We start from the raw sequence: 17,636 nt of genomic DNA on the forward strand, positions 1-17,636 counted from the left end.
CATTTTTATACTATAAATTATGACTATTAACAACACCTCTTAAATCTTTAAAATTGAAAACTGAATTAAAATCATGAAAATAAAAAATAGAAATAAAACTACATCATATAATCAAATTAAGATGCAAAGTTATATCCTTCAAATAATATAAAATAAATGAAAGACACACTCTTAATTGTAATAATTGTATGCCAATTTTAACCATCACTACTTTAGATCATACTTCATGATCTAAAAGATTGTTTTCCTTAAAAAAAATTTCTCCACCGATCGTTTCTTTTCTTTTCTTTTCTTTAGCATCTTTTCTCTCGAGGTAAATTTAAAAATAATAAATATTATTACACGACGTATTTATGATAGCGTATTTGTATATTGATGTCCGTAAATGGCTGACTCGTATTGTTTTATTTCTAAATTAATCTGGAACTCTTATAAATACAGAAGCCTCTGTTCTGGCCTTTTTTGCTGTTATTTTAATAGAAAGGTTTTCATTGTTTTCAGAGGGTTGCGAGATCGAAAAGGCTCAAAGACAATGTGGTTATCGAAAAGGTAAGCAGAAGATTTTGTAAAATTCTAGTAAAAATTGAGTTAATCCTGTGAATTACTTTAGAAATCTAGGGTTTTGCTTCTTAGTACGGTTGAATTGAGCAACAATGCAGTGAGACGATGAATGTGTAGCTGTTAAATTCTCTTTGTGTGAAGGTGTTTGTGGTGAAAAGATGTTCTTAGAGGAAAAAAAAAAGGGTGTTTGTGGGCGTCGGTGAAAATGCAGTTAACCGATTATTCAGCAACGTGGGGTTTGAAATCTGAATGCTTGGTCAGTGAGGGATTTAGTGCAAGGTCGTGATTTTTGTGAAAAGAGACTTGAGCTAGTGTGGGGATTTTGCCGTAGATTTCGTGATGTTGTCATCTCCGTGAGACATTTTTACTGTTAAGTGAATGGTTCGGGAGGGGCTATTGTTGAAATCTGCACGCCGTTTAGTTAGATGAAATGGATGCCAGAGTGGTATGCTTTAGAATAACTGGAATTTGAAGCTGAGAAGGCGAAGGGTAAACTTTTAGGATCTGTGTGGTAGAATTTGAGAATTGGGAGCTGAGGGTAGGGAGGTTTTTTTTTGCCTTCTCTTTTTTGATAAACATTTATGATAGTTGAAAATTGACAATTATGAGCTGAGAAGAGGAAGGATTGTGTTTTTTAGGGTTTGATCGGAGGATAAAATATAGAAGAGCAGGATAAGGGAAGACTTGGAGTCGATAATGCACACTAGACAACGAACCCCTGGCGAGGGGTTGCGGGTTAATTCTTTTGGAGTTGGGCAGCCTTCTGTTCGCAGTGGCCCGGACTTGGGTTGGCGGAATATATCACAGTCATCTGATTTCAAGAGCGCAGGGCGTGGCGTTGGGAGAGGTTTGCCCAAACCACCTTCAATGGCCCGGAAAGCTGATATAATGATGGAAGCTGGCCGGCTTGCAGCAGAATATTTGGTTTCTCAGGGTCTTCTGCCACCCAATAGCTTGGTTCACAAGGGACAGAATGGCAACATTGCAAGATTGCCCAAGGAATGTCCTGAGGTCAGGGTTCGTGAAAAAGAATTATTGGCGAATGAGAACGGCAGTCCTAGTTCTGCTTGGTATGTTGGCATGGCAATGGAGGCTATATCTGGCTCATCATCTTTGACTGTAAGGGATGAAGAAGCTAAGCTTGACTTTGGAACTTCTGAAATATTAGTGGGTGTAAAAAGAAAAGTTGCAGATGATACCATGGATGCTAAAAAACAGTTAAAGGATAGAAAATTAGGAAATTTCAAGGCCTTTATGCGGGACTGGAATCTAGGAGACAGTAAGTCTGGTCCCTCTTTTGACAAATGTATTGAATTGTGTGCTAGTAAGACTGCTGTTGATGACTTAACGCAATATCATGGAGAGAAAATGGCTATAGACTTAGGGGAGGGGCTAAGAGTTATGGATTCTATATCTTGTAAAAGTGGGGTTGAGGGTGATTCCGACTCTGATCTAGAAAATTTTGAGTTTCCAGATACAACAGATTCAAAGCCTCTTTGTTCATCAGTCAGCAATACTAAGGAGTCCTTAGGTACAGAGGACCCTATTGGAAGGAAAACAGAGAAGCCTGAGGTGCAACATTGTGCAATTATCGACAAGGAGGATAGACCTACAGAGTCTGGAGAGTTGAGGGAGTCATATTGGAATGAGAGGGATACACAAAATCCATTGCACCAACACAATATAAAGACAGATGTTATTTCAAAGGATTCACGGGGGTCATCTCCTGCAGATACTAGTAGAGGTCATTTTGCAAATGAACAAGATTTAAGAAGCAAAGTTAGTGATCGGAGCATTGGTGGGGTTTCGTCTAACAGTGTTGATCTTGTCCAGCTATGCAGTCAAGGGCAAGTTCCAACCAAAGCACGATCTATCACAAGACATAAAGTGGTGGATGCTGAACACTGTTCGGATAGGCGCTTGTTTCCAATTCACGGGGGCAGGAACGGTGGGGAGTTTTCATCAGGTAGAGGTTCAAAGAATTCTAGGGATGATGATCTCGCCGAGGATTCTGGCAAGTCCTGTTGGAATTTGAGGGGTTCTGGTTTGGAGTCCACTAGGATTTGGGCAAACAGGCCTGCAGAAGAGGATGGGGAGCTAGAACATTCTACAGCTACTGAGAAGGATAGATTTTCTAGATCTTATTCTTTTTCAGATAGATCTTCTTTCATGCATCAACAAGAATCTAGTAGATGGCCTCCGGGGTTTGGTGGTCCTCATGGTGGGGATTCAGTTTCTCTGGATGGAAGAATGTTTGCATATGGACGATCTAGGTCAATGTTTCCACAAAGAGACATGGAAAATCCCATGTGCCGCAGTAATAGATGGGAAACAAAAAGAAAGAGAGAGTGGCCTCCTGGCCGGATTTCTCAGGCAGATGAATATTTTCGATTGCATAATCTCAAAGCAAAACAGACAAGTGCACAGATGAAGGCAGTTCGCTCAGCTGGGGAAGTTGTTCTTGAACCTGCTGAGCAAGAAGGTTTGTTGGATGAGAAAGTGCCAGAGAAAAAGGATCTCAGTGCTAATGCAACAACAAAAGCAGGTAATTCTGGTTCTGGATCCGGTTCTAGTGACGAGCAAGAGTCTTTGTCTACTGGCAGTAAAACTGTTGATGACAAACTTAATCTAAATACTGCTACATTTGAGGAGATTGAGGAATGTGATTCCTTTTCAATTGAGAAGCAGAGAGCATCTGCTCAAATTTCCACTCTATTAGCAAAACTCTATAAAGGTAGCTCAAAGGAGTCTTCATTGCCAATTGTTGAGGAGGGGCACACAGCAGAGTGCACTCAAAAAGATGAAGGAAAAGTACCAGCTGCAGAGTTGCAGCCAAATGGAATGGATAAAGAAGAAAGATCAGTAATTAACTTTTTCCAGGACCTTCTTAGAGATTGCCCTCTTTTGAGGCATCTTTATCAATCTCGTGATGGGTCTAGGGAATTTGACTGTCTTGTATGCCTTAGTTCGTCTTCTGTGTAAGTCTCCCTTCCTGAATATGGATTACCGTGAATTATTTTTTCTTGGTGTCAAGCATCATCATGGTATTGAACATATTGCATGATTTGGATAAATTGGTTGACTGCGACTTTACTTTTTCTTTCTAGCTAACATTGCTCGAGTTCTTGCAGAAGTGAAAGGAAGTTTTCAAACTTGGCTGGACTATTAAGGCATGCAAAGGATGACAACGAAATGCCTTTAATGCACACAGGTTATGGTCATGCAATTTGTGAATTGTTGGATTTAAACAATTCAAATGATCCCTCAAAAGATGTTGAGAATGTGGAACAATGTTCAAAAGAATCTGTTCAAAGTGAGGAGGTAGGATTACATAAGCTGGCTGCATCTAGGAAGCTGTTTAGATTATTCTTGTGATAAATTAATTTAAAATGTTTAGATATGATCACATTTGTTTACATAGTAACATCAATTTAGAGGGCATTTTGTTGCTCTCTTCAGCCAAATTTACTTGCAGTGCTACTTATTTAGGTACAGTTGAAAAACTAGAGAATAACCATTTTGATTTAGATGAAGCCTTTTCCTTGTCATTATAAAACTTGGCTCCTTGTTAGCATGCATTATAATCTTGCAAGTTTTTTGTACACAGGGAATTGTTGATCCTGCTGAACCAATAACACACTGTTTGGAAGGCTTGGAAAACACTGTTCCGGAGGATTAGCAAAGGGTATCATAGCTTTCCAAATATACATATTTCTTTTGTGTTAGGATTGTCAGATGCTGTGTGAGATTCTACAGTGCAGATCTAGCGAATATTATCACTGTTTACTTCAAAGGGCTTTATAATTTAGTCTGCAGATAAATGTGTTGCAGCTTTTCTTACCTTGTGGAGGTGTCTTAAATATTTTGTTTTATTTTATATTTTTATTTTATTTTCTTGAAGGTATATTGTGGTTATTCTTATATAAAAATACTGCTTAACCTCTTGCATCACAAATCCTTACTGTTTAGATGGATTCAAAAGTGCCTAACAGTTAGTCCAGGCAAAAACCTTTACAAAAAAATACAGTGTGAAAAACTAGTTAGTCCAGAAATAGACCTCTACAAAAAAATACAGTGTGAAAAACTGGAAGTGCACTAACCATGCTGTCATTGGAAATCTCAAGTTGCAAATATGAAGTTACATTCATTTTCCATAGCAGCATTACTGTTCTTCCTAGTTTGTTATGTGTTCTATACCTACTCCATTTTCGCCGAAGAACCATTTTGGTTTATAGGAGAAAAAGTTATTACTAATTTTTTAATGTCAGAGGGCTCTGTATATTATTTTTTCTGCAATGGTTCATTGAACCTGAAGCTCACAGAGCTAGTTTTCATAAATTGTTTTTTATGGTGTTTGCCATGTTTGTCATACATAAATTTCTTTGTTAGGCTTTACTTATTTTTGACAGCACAATATACTTGGCTTTCTGTAAAATTAATCAGCCACAAAGACTTACATGAGACATAGAGAGGAAGAAAGGAACTCTATCAGATGTCCTTAGATGACCAAACATAGCTCAATGTACTTAAGAAATACACTGGTTATGTGAAATAAGTCTTTTCATTAAAACCACTATACTATACACAAAGTAACTAAACACAGAGGACTAGAAAAAGTATCCAAGATGCGAAAGATAAGATAAATTTATTAATGTCCAACAAGAGACAACAAACGGATCTAAGGGACTGAAGAGATTACAACAGGGCTGTAGCCAGCAGGGGGAGCACCAAATGGTGTCCGCCGAAAGAAGAAAGCAGGAAAGCCAAAAGCAGAAAAGCAACAAGCAAAGAGACAGAGCAAGAAGCAAGAAGAGCCTAAATACTTCCCACAGGCAAGAAGTAGCCAAGGACGAGGGATATGGTCTGAGGCGAGGGCGCACAGTGGTCCTGGGCTGTCTTGAGGTACCGCTGGAGGTAGGGTGGTGCTGCCGAGTATATCTACTGCAAGGACTCCTGGATCTGGTGTGGCTCGATGAAGCAGAGGAAAGGCCGAGCAGAATAAAGAAGTAAACTATCTGAACCATGAAGTCTATGTATGAGCACAGAGCCTTTGAGTGGGGAGAGCACTTCAGAAAAGATTCACTACATATAGAAGTTTTACTTTGAAAGTTTTTTACCAAGTGAAAGTTCACGTCATATACTTTATTTTATGGACACTATGGTGAGAAAGGGCACGAAAGATAGAGCAACGGAATAAGTAAACAAGAGGGGTAAATATAAAGAAGATCCCCACCCATCAAATTTATGCAGGAATGCCCCATGAATGGGGAGAGCATTGAACAAAGCATTTGCCACATATCAAAGGTTCACTTCAGAAGTATTTCCATATCGAAAGATTCAACACAAATACTTTAATATGTGGACTTGAATGTAATTTGCAAATGTTTTGCATGTTTTGACAGAAACAGCTTTAAATTTGCTTTTCTATACTAGAGATGTCCATTTTTTGGAATGCAGTGGGAGCAGAAATGCTCAACTTCAATTCCTTTTTTCTTTATCCTTCTTGAATTATTTATATTTTCAACAAGTGCAACTATGAGAACACATCTGTGAAACTAGTTGTTACATTTTACATTCACATGTAAAAATTAGGATTGTTGTTTTTTGCCTTAATATCCCTCAGTACTGGCAGGTTTCTATCTGGTGGATTTCTGTGTTGAATGTTGCATATGTTTGTGTATGTGCAGATTCCATCTCAAATGCAACTCCATGTTGAATGTGGCATATGCTTTGCCTATTACATGATGAGAACAGAAAAAATTTGCAATAATCTTATTTTTATCAAGTGAAACCTTATTTTGTTGCTCCTTAATTTATCCGTAGTCTGCAGAAACACTGCTCTTGACTATAAATATTGCAGCTATATCTATAGCTTCCAGGCATCATCAAAATACAAGAATACAGCAACCCAGATGTGTTTGTAGAGAAACTCAGGGTTGAGATAGCGACATTCAGATTCTGCAAGAAAGTGGCTCATGATGCATTGTAGAGAGATGGACAATCCAGACTCGTTATAATCATAAACCTCTACCTCTAATGTACGGTCAATCCTCTCTGATTATAATCACAGACCTCTACCTTTCAAATGTAATGCAGTGAGCATAATAATGTTGTTGATGTGCTCTTCAGGAGGAGATGGAAGATTGAGTACATTGTTCTCCTACACGTGATTTGGAAGATCAGTGAATGTATAAAGGAAATATCAAACATCCAATCTCTATTATGGTTACTTGCAACTGAATATATGGATTACATGTTTCAAAGATTTATTATTATACAACTGAATTTAAGCCTTGTTTTGAAGAAATATTCAAACTGCAGATCAATAGACAAAATTGAGGCTCTATCTAAAAACAATAGAGATTGACATTTAATAAATAAACTGAAAACCCAAACTCATTGTAACCAAGCCAAAAGATACCTAACCTATCTCTCCATCACTATAATAAGTAATTAAGGAGATAGGGGAGTGCCTGATTCTGGCCACTTTTGTCTTCCCAAATTGGACAAATAAATCCGAGTTAAAATGATTCATTACTATTAGTACTACTACTCATTGTAATAAAGCTGAATTTTTAATAGTTATCTTGTTTTTGTTACTTGGAAGTTAGAACAGTTTGTTTTTACAGCAGCTGCTTTAACTGGCAAATCATTCTTTAAATGGATTACCTGTACCAATCCATCTAAATGCATACAACTAGCAATCAGCTTGAATTGACAACAGCTGACATAAAAAGCTTGTGGCAAATATAAGAGTGCATGATGTTTTCTGCTGAATTTGGCTATTATATGGTATCTTTGGTATAAATAGAAAAAGGAAGCTTGTGCATAATTCTTTTCCACAATTTCCAAATGCAGAGATAGGTTGGCTTAAGATAACTTAAATCTTTAGACACTTAGAATATGGAGTTACAAAGAAACTGCTGAAATCATCCCATTGTCCTGGTGTATTTTCAAAATTTCTCACTGTCTATAACTTTTCTAAAATACTGCACAAATTTCACAGTTAGAGTTTTCCCGGTTAGAAGACAAAAAATGCACCAGATTGAAGTGTTTTCAGCATCCAATATTGGTGTTGCAATAGAGCTAACTGGCATTTGGTGTTAACTATTAAACACACATATCAAATGCGACTGAATTCAGATGCTTCTACAAACAATTAAATGCAATAAGACTGTTGATACAAATAAAGGCATATTTTATCAACTAGTCAGAATTATCAACTATAAGATAAAAAAGGTTTTTTTGGACTTACAGTATTATTTAGTATCATAAGGTTTGATTTATAGGTGACCCATAAATCTGTATGGTACACAATGAAGCTTATTAAGCATGGATAGTCTATAGATACTATTTCAGAAGCAGTCTCATCAGGACCTTATATCTAGCAGGATAAACTAAACCTCACATGCATATTCTAACAGTATACTAACCCAATTATATCAAGAACAACAGCCTAAACAGACCGGGGTACAACATAAACATGGCTGTAAGAAAGTACATATTAACTGAATGAATGCCAAACACCCACATTCATCTGTAAATGGCAGGACTTGTTTGAGAAAGGAAAATACATTGCTTAATGGCCTCTCTTATATGAACCAAGAAAACCAGCTCCTTGATTGTAGAAGGAACCATTAACCCTTTTATAAACCAAGAAAAGCGTACCTTGATCATGGAAAAGAAGCAGGATATTTACAACAGTGCCCAAAAAGGAGAGACGTGAGAGCATATATCAAAGATTTGTCATGCCAAAAGATATGAAACAAGAATGATGCAGATAGCGATCACAGAGTAACACCAATGCTTTTTTTCTCAGTCGTCCATTTCATGCTTAGCAGGGTTGGGACGTGGACAGTGGTTCACCTTAATATTCCTTGTCATATGCCTCATTTGTGTATGACCATCTGCTGTCTGTTTTCCTTGAAGAAACAAGTTCATAAGAAGGCTGCTGAACTCATTTCTATTTCCAATCCCTCTCCCGAAGCATTGCTCGCTAAAACAAAAGTAAGCGAAAATATGGAATAGCCAAAAACTCATTACCTCCTTGAGCTTGTCAAAACTTCTTTCTGCTTAAATGATCCGAAAGAATGCTCCCTTCTTTGTCAAATCTGTCACTATCTTAGCCAAGCCAGATTCACACTTAGATGCTTTAGTGTAGAATAAATGCTCCTCTAATATGCCAGACACCTTCGCTGTGTGCCTCAAGTTGCCCTCACTTGTTTTGCTATAAATCAATGCTCCCTTCTTTGTCAAATCTGTCACTATCTTAGCCAAGCCAGATTCACACTTAGATGCTTTAGTGTAGAATAAATGCTCCTCTAATACGCCAGACACCTTCGCTGTGTGCCTCAAGTTGCCCTCACTTGTTTTGCTATAAATCAAGATGTTATCAATGAAAACTAACATGAACTTTTCCAGTCGTGGAATGAATATGAGTCATGCATGATTGAAATGTGGCAGATGCATTTTAACCCAAATGATCTGACAAAGAACCTAGAATGCTCAGAGTGACACCTAGAAATTGTTGTACATTGTCATTTTTGACTTTTATTTGATGATTTTGACCATAGATCAAACTCGGAGAAGCACATTGCACAATGAAGCTCACCTATAGCTTATTGTAGTGATTTTATGGTTTGCTTGTTGAGGGCTCCTAATCAATGCTTGTCTTCATAGTACCATCCTTTTTCTTTACAAACATCCTAGATGAAGAAAATACGTAGTTGCCTTCTCAATTTGTTCCTTGTGCCTCCTTGGATGATCATAAGATGTAGTGACAATCAGTTTTCTCCCTTTCTCTAGCTCAACCACAGCAAATGCCGTTATTCGGAGGTAAACCTAGGTGAATTCTATTGAATGCTGTGCTATGTTCATTCAAGATAGAATATATGTCAACATGATAAGACCTCCCATCCCTGAATGGACTTGTATTTGTTTTTAAACACTTTTGCTGCCCAAGCTACTTGCCTCTGCATAACGCTGTCTACATGCTCATTATAGATACAAGCGTGGGATCCCCATTGGATAGGCCCTGAAGAACTATCTCCTTTTTGTTGGATTTGAATTTCAACTCCAAAGTCTTATAACTTTGTGAGAAGTTGCCAAGTGAGTGCTACCATTGCATACACAAAACCGAATACGTCTATCCAATGCCAACTGCATAGAAGTCATATCACATCTTGTGCCATCCTAGAATCAACTCAAGCTATTGAATCCTTTTGTTGTTTGAAATAGTAAACCAATTGGCCATTGAAACATTAAGGCCCTCATAATCATCTATCCTCAAGGCCATCTTATCCATCAATCCTTTCATCAAATGAAGTGGGTGGCCCCAGCATCAATCAAATTGTCACTCCACATATTGACAATACTCTATCAAAGTGGATGGTACCCAAGTGGTCTTGAAAGTGTAGCAAGTTCACCACTTGAATGCTCTCCTCTCTTATCCACATGCTCAACTTCGTCTGCAACAATCTCAGATTATGACTCTTTTATCTTAGAATCCTCATCAGAAACCACCTCTAAATAGTATACATGGCCTCTCCCAAGCACTTGTGACCACCTTTCCCAAGCACCTGTGACCTAGTTCTCTTTGTTCTCTATGAGAGGCATGATTTTTTTCCCTTCGAGCTGCATTTTTAGAATCTTCCACCGTACTAGGTTTCTAAGGATGCCTTAGGTAGTGGAATGGTCTATCCTATTGCTCTGCTCGTGTACTTTGGGTGGAGTTCTCTTGACCTCGGAATCCTCTAAATTTTAATGCCCTTCAGATAACATCATTCAAGGATGTTGGCTCAAAACCCCTCACTTAACCCCAGAGTGGCTCTGCTAGTCCCTTCATAAACAAGATAAGTCTGCAATCCATCACATCTAGTGCTATGACTGAATTCTGTTGAAATTCTACTATATAAATCATCTACTGAACCATTCACTGCCTACATGTCAACTCTCTAAAGTAGAACTTAAGATTTCCTTAATCAAATCTCTCTAAGCTTTGTGAAATCAACCCGTCACAATGACGATGATGCCCTTCTGTGATCAATACATGATGCCTCTACTCATGACCTATGTGATCCAAATGAAGAATGGCGAACTTAATAGCTTCATTTTTCCTCACGGTTGAGTGAGAGAGATTGTAATTTCCTGCTCTGAAATTTCCTTATTTTGCCTTAAATAAATAAACTTTACTCACAATAATAATTCCATAGTTGACTAGTATCTTAAAAATTATAATTTCAATTACATATTTTGGATTCAAAGCTTATGATGCAGCTCTAAAAAGTAATATAACTTGTTCATTTGGACTTTGATATGATTCTTCAAAATTTGCAATGAACTCTATTTGCATAAATTTATTTATAATATTCTTAATTGTCTTCCTAAGTTGGGATGTTTGATCACTAATCTGACATTAGAAAGTAAGATTCTTTGTTCTTAAATTTCTAATTTTGGGGGATTTCATTACCAAGTAGTTGTAACACAGTCCACAATCCATAAAAGTCTAATAATTTAGATTTTACAATATATTTAATGAGTTTAGAAATTGCATCAATAGATTGCAATAGTAAACTGCATTGCTTTGGTGGCACTCTGAGAGCATGTCTCCATGCGGCTGCTTAGCTTATTTTTGCTAGCAGTAGCTGCTCATTGTTTTGTGGCACAATTTGTGGAACTAGTGGCCCCATGGATCATAATATTTCCTGCTTAATTTTAGGCAGTGTTCTAAATATTATTTTTAAATCAATTTTTAACCATTTTTTTTACAAATAATTCTGAAAACTAAAATACAGACAAATAAAAAGGGTATGAAAAAAACGTGGTGAAGACCTGTCACTTTTTTCAATAAGCAGCCACTGCTTATTTCTAGCCCCCCGTCTTTTCCCACAACTTATTTTTATTTGCTAAAAAATAGCCGCTCCACAAAACTCGGAAAAATTTCTAAAATTTTCCTTTTCCTACAATTTTTATTTTTCATGGGAACACTATAATGCTTAAATTTAAGCACAAAATTGATTTAAGCGACAGCCTGAAGACATGGTGTTAGCATGCTAAACTCCAAATACTCCAAATATTGAATTGTCTGACATTTTAATTCTACAAAGATTTTTCGTAAATTTAGGTGGGTGGACAACGATTCAAATTTGTATCCAATTGAATGATTCATTTCTGGGTGTTACAAATTTGTATACAATTTTTGAGCCAAAGCATGTGCAGTGAACTTTCTGAACCATTGAGAGTGAGAAGTGTCTGAAATTATAATGGACTGTTATTCAATTACAAAGGAGACAAGAAGTGTTTGAAATGATAATCAACTAATATTGAATTACAAAGGAGACCAAAACTCCTTAAATAGAGATTACATGCGAGAGTTTCTAAAACTGAAACAAGAACCAAGAAGAAATATTTTATATATGAACTATGAAGAAAAAAGTTCATAACTGAATGATCATTATAGAAACAATGCATAACTGTTTTAGTTGCTAATAGTGAATCACTATTGAACTGCTGCATAGCTCATTGAACAAACATTACTATAATGATCAAATGGGATGTGGTCTCTGACATTAGGATCAAGTCGTGTTCTCATCATAGGTTTTGGAGTCATTTTGAACATGGTTGGTGGCTGAAAACTCTAGGAAAAATGGTAGGCTGGTAAGGTCTTGTTGCTAATCCAACTAGAGTTCTGTTGTTATTAGTGTGATTTCCAGACCGGTCCAAGTTGAATTACTCCCTTCTTGCAGTGTTTTGTGCAGATCTGGTGTGGTTAAATGTGTTAGTCACATTCAGCATCATCTGCACGAGCATTTATATCATTTGCTTGTCTTCTCATGTAAGCATCCAAGTCCTCGACATGATCGGCCATTTATAATCATGCAAAACCAAAATTAGATTCACTCACTACAAACGATTAGTACATTAGTGCACTCACAAGTTAAAAATATCAGATATTTTCAACCATATAATGATGTATGTACAAGCTTTTAAGTTCAAAGGACTATCCAAACATCTGAATCAGAAGTTCACAAAGACGTGTCCTTGCAAGGAGATGACCTCGGATTGATTATGTCACTCGTAACATTTAACCTCAAGAATTCAACACAACGACATACCACTGAATGTCTTCAGCAACGATTATATTCAAATTTGATGAAAATTCACATATTTGATAATTTCTTGCAGTACCCTGATGGAGCACCCAGCCTCTAGAAACCTAGTGCGTTTGTGATGTATCCTGCAATTGATCTCTGTTTGCAAATGGAAAATCAGGGGTGCTATTACCCACAAATATTGGGATCTACTTGCACCCTAACACTAAGTCTGAGGTGTAAAAACCTTCAAAGGGCAGTGATCAGATGAATGAATAGACACCTAGCAATGAGCTAGAGTGGATGTCCGTACCTTATAGTTTTGTACTTGCTACAATCTCCCTCTTAAGTTCGTAGATCTGGTTTGGAAGGGAAGTATGTATAGGGTTTTCAATGTCCGATGTGGCTATCACATTTGATAGTTATTCTCTTGAAAGAAGTTGCCAATACGGGTATGGGTAGTACGGGAGCAACTACAAGAATCAAGTATGCTATAGTAGGGGCAATTTCTTTTGACCTTGGGAACGATATGTTTGGGTACATGAGTGTCTCTTATACAAACAAACTTCAAAAAAATATAAATTTGTGAAACTAAATAAATTTTATCATATGATACTTCATCCTTGATCAATGTGAAATGTCAAAACGGTAGTTATAAAGATAAATATAAAATGCTAACTGAAAATACCAAATATTTATACTTGATCAATTGGTATCAATAGTGATAATTTTTGATGTCTAGGTTCTTGATTTTGGTCATTGTTCTTAGACTTGCTAATTAGAATCAAATTTCATAGATGACAAAAGTTCCCAATAATTGGTGGGGACTCGAGAGACTAAGCTACAAAAGGTCTTAGATCAAAGAAAACCCAATGATGCTTTTAGAGGCATTTTAGAGTTTTAGAATGCAAAAACGTAAAATTATGTATCTCCTTGTTACTTTGTGGGGCTCAGTGCTTCCGGGTATGCTTGAGTACACTCAATACATACCTTGGGCAAACCCAGGCAAACCTTGTATGAGAGAGGACGACTAAAAGTTTGCAATGATAATCTGGAATTTAATTTGATCTTGAAATCCAACTTCGAGTAAATACTAAATTTAGGTGGAGGGGTTTTGTCCTCGCCTAACATACTCTACAAACAAAGGTTTTTGTCCCTATTGGAGCAATGAAGATAGGTTATAACTAAAAATTTGAATTGTCAAAGGTGTCCTTCAAATGTCACCTTGACCTAGATTTCTACTTGACTATATATAAGTCATATGTGCATAGAGTTAGGTGCTTTTACCTTGCAAAGGAGGTGAAATGAAGCCCAATATGATCCAAAGAAATGGACAAGACTGGCTATTATTTTTTGCGTGTATGGAAACACATCAAAAATTGACCAATATTCTATCAGTCAAACATTAACTATATCTTAACAATACTAATTGACCAATACCAAATTTAACACTTATTCACTCATTATATGTTAACTTGTGAAACTATCAATAAGACAACTAATACAAACATTCACATAAATAACACAATCACATTAATGTTTTTATCGTGGAAACCCTTGGTCAGAGGGAAAATCACAACGAGAATTAATACCCACAAATTTTTGCACTCTTTTGAGATGAGTCTTGTTAAAGGCTTGTCCCTGTTAGGAGCTTACAATAATGTTTGATTAGGAGCAAGCCTTGTTAAGAATTAGCTAATTAAGGGATTTTCCTCTAGCCATGTTAACAGCTTTACTTTGTTAGGGGTAACATTTATAAAGGATTTTTAACTCAAACTAATGAGCCACATTGTTAAAGGAATTATCTTCAGATCTGCTACAATCTTGGTCACCCTATTAAAAGTGACTTTGTTAGAGGCTTTGAACTTGAGAACCTATTAGGATTTAAAAAGGAGGTCTAGAAATATGACTTCACTATTGTTTGTATAGATCCAATTCATTTCATTATCTTCATTTGCTTGCAAGCATTCAACCTTCTTGATCTCACTGTTTAAAAAATATAGCATTCTTCCATATAAATAGACATCTCAACATTAGGGAAACCATTGCCTTAACCTAAATGTGTTACACCTGAAATCCACCTTAGGTTTACCAAAACATATTACTAGACACAAATCCATCATTAGCTAGTACTGTTTGATCACCCATTTGATTCAAACATTGATTCAACAAAGAACATCTGGCTATTTCACTTTTTCCAATCATCATGCACAACTTCAAGAAATTCAATCACAACTACCATGCATAATTGATCGATCATAACCCATTACTTTCACACCATTGCCACATCATCAAACAACTTTACATGGTGAAAGATCTACTACAAACAACCTAAATTTTACAAATTAGAGATCAAACACAAACATTCGAACACAAACATTAGACTCAAATTGGGCCATGATCGAGCCTACCTAGACTCTGCTCTTCCGTTGGATTATTAGATGTCACAAATCTACCCCCCACAGTATTATTTTGGCTAAGTTTGGAGCTCACCCATTTAGGCTTGCAACCATTTTTTACATGATTTGGTTTCTCCACCATCTTTGTGGTTTTGCAGACTCGGCTGAAGGCCAACACAAATACCCTTACTTGGCTTACTACTCTTCAGTTGCTATTACAGACTCTAAAATAGCCACTAGAGCCCACTGTTGGTATACTCAAGCTACTATCCTGCTGAGTTCAGTTGGGAATGACATCGACCATCTCCCTCCATACTAGTTCTCATTAGACACTCCTGCTTATCTGCTTCCCTCTCGATAGGAGTTGAATGGGCATGTCAAACTTGACATTTACAAGCAATATATCATACGAACCTGGGTGGATCCTCCAAGGGGACTCTTTTCGAGGATGGCTTTCTATGCCGAGCACTTCTTAGATAGTGGGGATGGGATTATTGTTTGCCCTAAGTACTTACACAGATTCTAGACACACGCCCTACGTATCTCCCTTGGCTCCTTTAGGGTGGGCTCATATAGACTTTGGATCCAAGTCAATCACCAAATTGCTAGAGAGGATCAAATGTGTAGACTTTGTACCTTAGCTGAGGCAGAATCTGAGACTCATTTTCTTTTCAGATCCCCCATAAACTATGAGACTAGAGGGAGATTTTACTGTTTGTTTAGAGATTGCAGGTTCCTTTTGGATTTTTTCAGGTATTTCGATCAGCGTTGCATTGCGCTCTATCTCTGTGAGTCCTTGTAACTTCATGATCATACTTTACAGCTTTTATCTCCCAAGAGTCAGGCCCAGAGATAGCTTATTACGACCTTCTTCTCTCCCTTAACTCCTGTTTAGGGTGTGAAGCGTTTGTATAGTTTCCCTAATCTAGGTCATTCCAAATTTGTGGGATCCTCTTCGCCAGCGACACTCCTCTTGTAGCACTCAACTTCATCATAGGGCCTCTGGTAGCCGCACTGATCAGTCACTATAGAATCTTTTCCCTGCGAGGATGGATACCTAATCTTTTTCGTGATGTCTCCTGCCTTCTTCTTTTGTTGTACTTGTTCTTTTGTGAACACCATTTGGTGCTCCATTTGTCTATTATTTTCTTTGCGTAAGCTTCCAGTCCCATAGACCCTCGTTGTGGTCTTTTGTTGGACATTAATAATATTATCTTATCTTAATTTTCCTTCTTGAACTTCCTTCAATCAAGCCAAAACATGTCTTCTTGTAAACCAAATCATGCGTGACCATAGAATTATACACATAATTGAATAAATATCATAAATCCTTAAATTTTATCTTCTGAAACATCATAGATTTGATGGACTTATCAAAATTTTCACTATCTGTCATAAATTGTTCGACTTAGTTGTACTATCACTCTTAAATCTTTCGTGTCTCTTGAGCAATTTTTTCACTGCACTTGTGATGGTAGACATGTCATCAATAGAGTCTTAAGTCAATTGTGTTAAAGTAACATGGATCGTGTCTACAAATGTAATTATATTGCCATTGTTATTGATATATTCCAAATGTAGATTTGGATCTCATATAAGTATGAGAGAAGACATGTTTCATGAATAGACATGTCTCCAAGGTTTAATCACCATTTAATTTGATAATAATAATAATAATTAATATAGTATATATGTATATATTAACATCTATATATATATATATATTGATTGGTAAGAGGCCGAAGCCAAGATTAATTAATATGCATTATTAATTATTATTTTATTAAGCACGGGTAGATTTGAACCCAAGACCTCTTCAATAAGAGGCTCACAATTTACCATTGTGTTGTAGACTCTTGCCTAAAATAATATATATTATTATTACACACAAACATATAGAAAATGATGATTTACCAATAATAACAATGTATCTTAGATCGAATTTATCCGACTGAAGCTACAACTTTAACACTTCCTTTTAGCTAGGGAGCATTTATAGAACACCTTGTGCTCTCAATATATGAAGAAATATTGTCTCAACATGGTATTCGTGGAATGCCATATATAAGGATATCAACATAAATCCATCAACACACATATATATTAGCATATATTACATATGGGATTTGCTACAATTCACTATGAGGCTAAATTTCTCAACACTTCCTCTTTAGTAATGAGAGAATTTGAACAATTATAATACAAGATATGAATACCACCTTAAGTGTGGTCTATGATAGATTTAAGTTATGGTGTCCAACAAGATCTGGCCTAAAGAACCATAACAACTTTCATGGTGTTCAACAAAATCCGGCTTGAAGAACCATGATAAATTGATTATTAAGGTGTCTGGCAAAATCCAGCCCAAAGAACCAAGATAACACTTGCTCCAACACATTTTTGGTGTTAGGAGATAGGTCTACCATTGATAAGATCACCACCTTTCAATAGTTACCTTCTATTCACTATCATAGCTTCCGACACTCTGGGACAACTTAATGTAGTCTGTTATGATAAAATGTCCAACTATTGATAAGATCACCACCTTTCAATAGCTCCCCTCTAAATATATACATCAATGAAAAAT

At 36.6% G+C, this 17,636-nt stretch overlaps 1 protein-coding gene across 4 annotated transcripts; it reads left to right on the plus strand.

Annotated features, from left to right (window-relative positions):
- Positions 1-401: 401 nt before the first annotated feature.
- LOC149580295 (uncharacterized) lies at positions 402-6,841 on the plus strand. 4 transcript variants are annotated; one of them, XM_089790237.1, is made up of 5 exons: positions 402-549; positions 1,200-3,539; positions 3,693-3,882; positions 4,169-4,246; positions 6,249-6,841. In XM_089790237.1, exons 2-4 carry the CDS (start codon positions 1,258-1,260, stop codon positions 4,238-4,240), a joined length of 2,544 nt encoding a protein of 847 aa, XP_089646363.1. In that variant the 5' UTR covers positions 402-549; positions 1,200-1,257; the 3' UTR covers positions 4,241-4,246; positions 6,249-6,841. The 4 variants fall into 4 exon arrangements, with proteins under 4 accessions (XP_089646363.1, XP_089646366.1, XP_089646362.1 ...); XM_089790236.1 differs by having other exon boundaries at positions 435-549; positions 703-3,539; XM_089790240.1 differs by lacking the exon at positions 6,249-6,841 and having other exon boundaries at positions 419-549; positions 4,169-4,465.
- The last annotated feature ends 10,795 nt before the right edge of the window (positions 6,842-17,636 follow it).

This window comes from Cupressus sempervirens, chromosome 1, assembly GCF_028749045.1.
Source record: "Cupressus sempervirens isolate cs-2001-9-10 chromosome 1, ASM2874904v1, whole genome shotgun sequence".
Taxonomy (NCBI): domain Eukaryota; kingdom Viridiplantae; phylum Streptophyta; class Pinopsida; order Cupressales; family Cupressaceae; genus Cupressus; species Cupressus sempervirens.

Coding starts and splice junctions, on each gene's coding strand:
- LOC149580295 (XM_089790237.1), top strand. CDS start 1,258: ATGCACACTAGACAACGAACCCCTGGCGAGGGGTTGCGGGTTAATTCT. Junction 3,540..3,692: donor TGCCTTAGTTCGTCTTCTGT/GTAAGTCTCCCT, acceptor GAGTTCTTGCAG/AAGTGAAAGGAAGTTTTCAA. Junction 3,883..4,168: donor AATCTGTTCAAAGTGAGGAG/GTAGGATTACAT, acceptor TTTTGTACACAG/GGAATTGTTGATCCTGCTGA.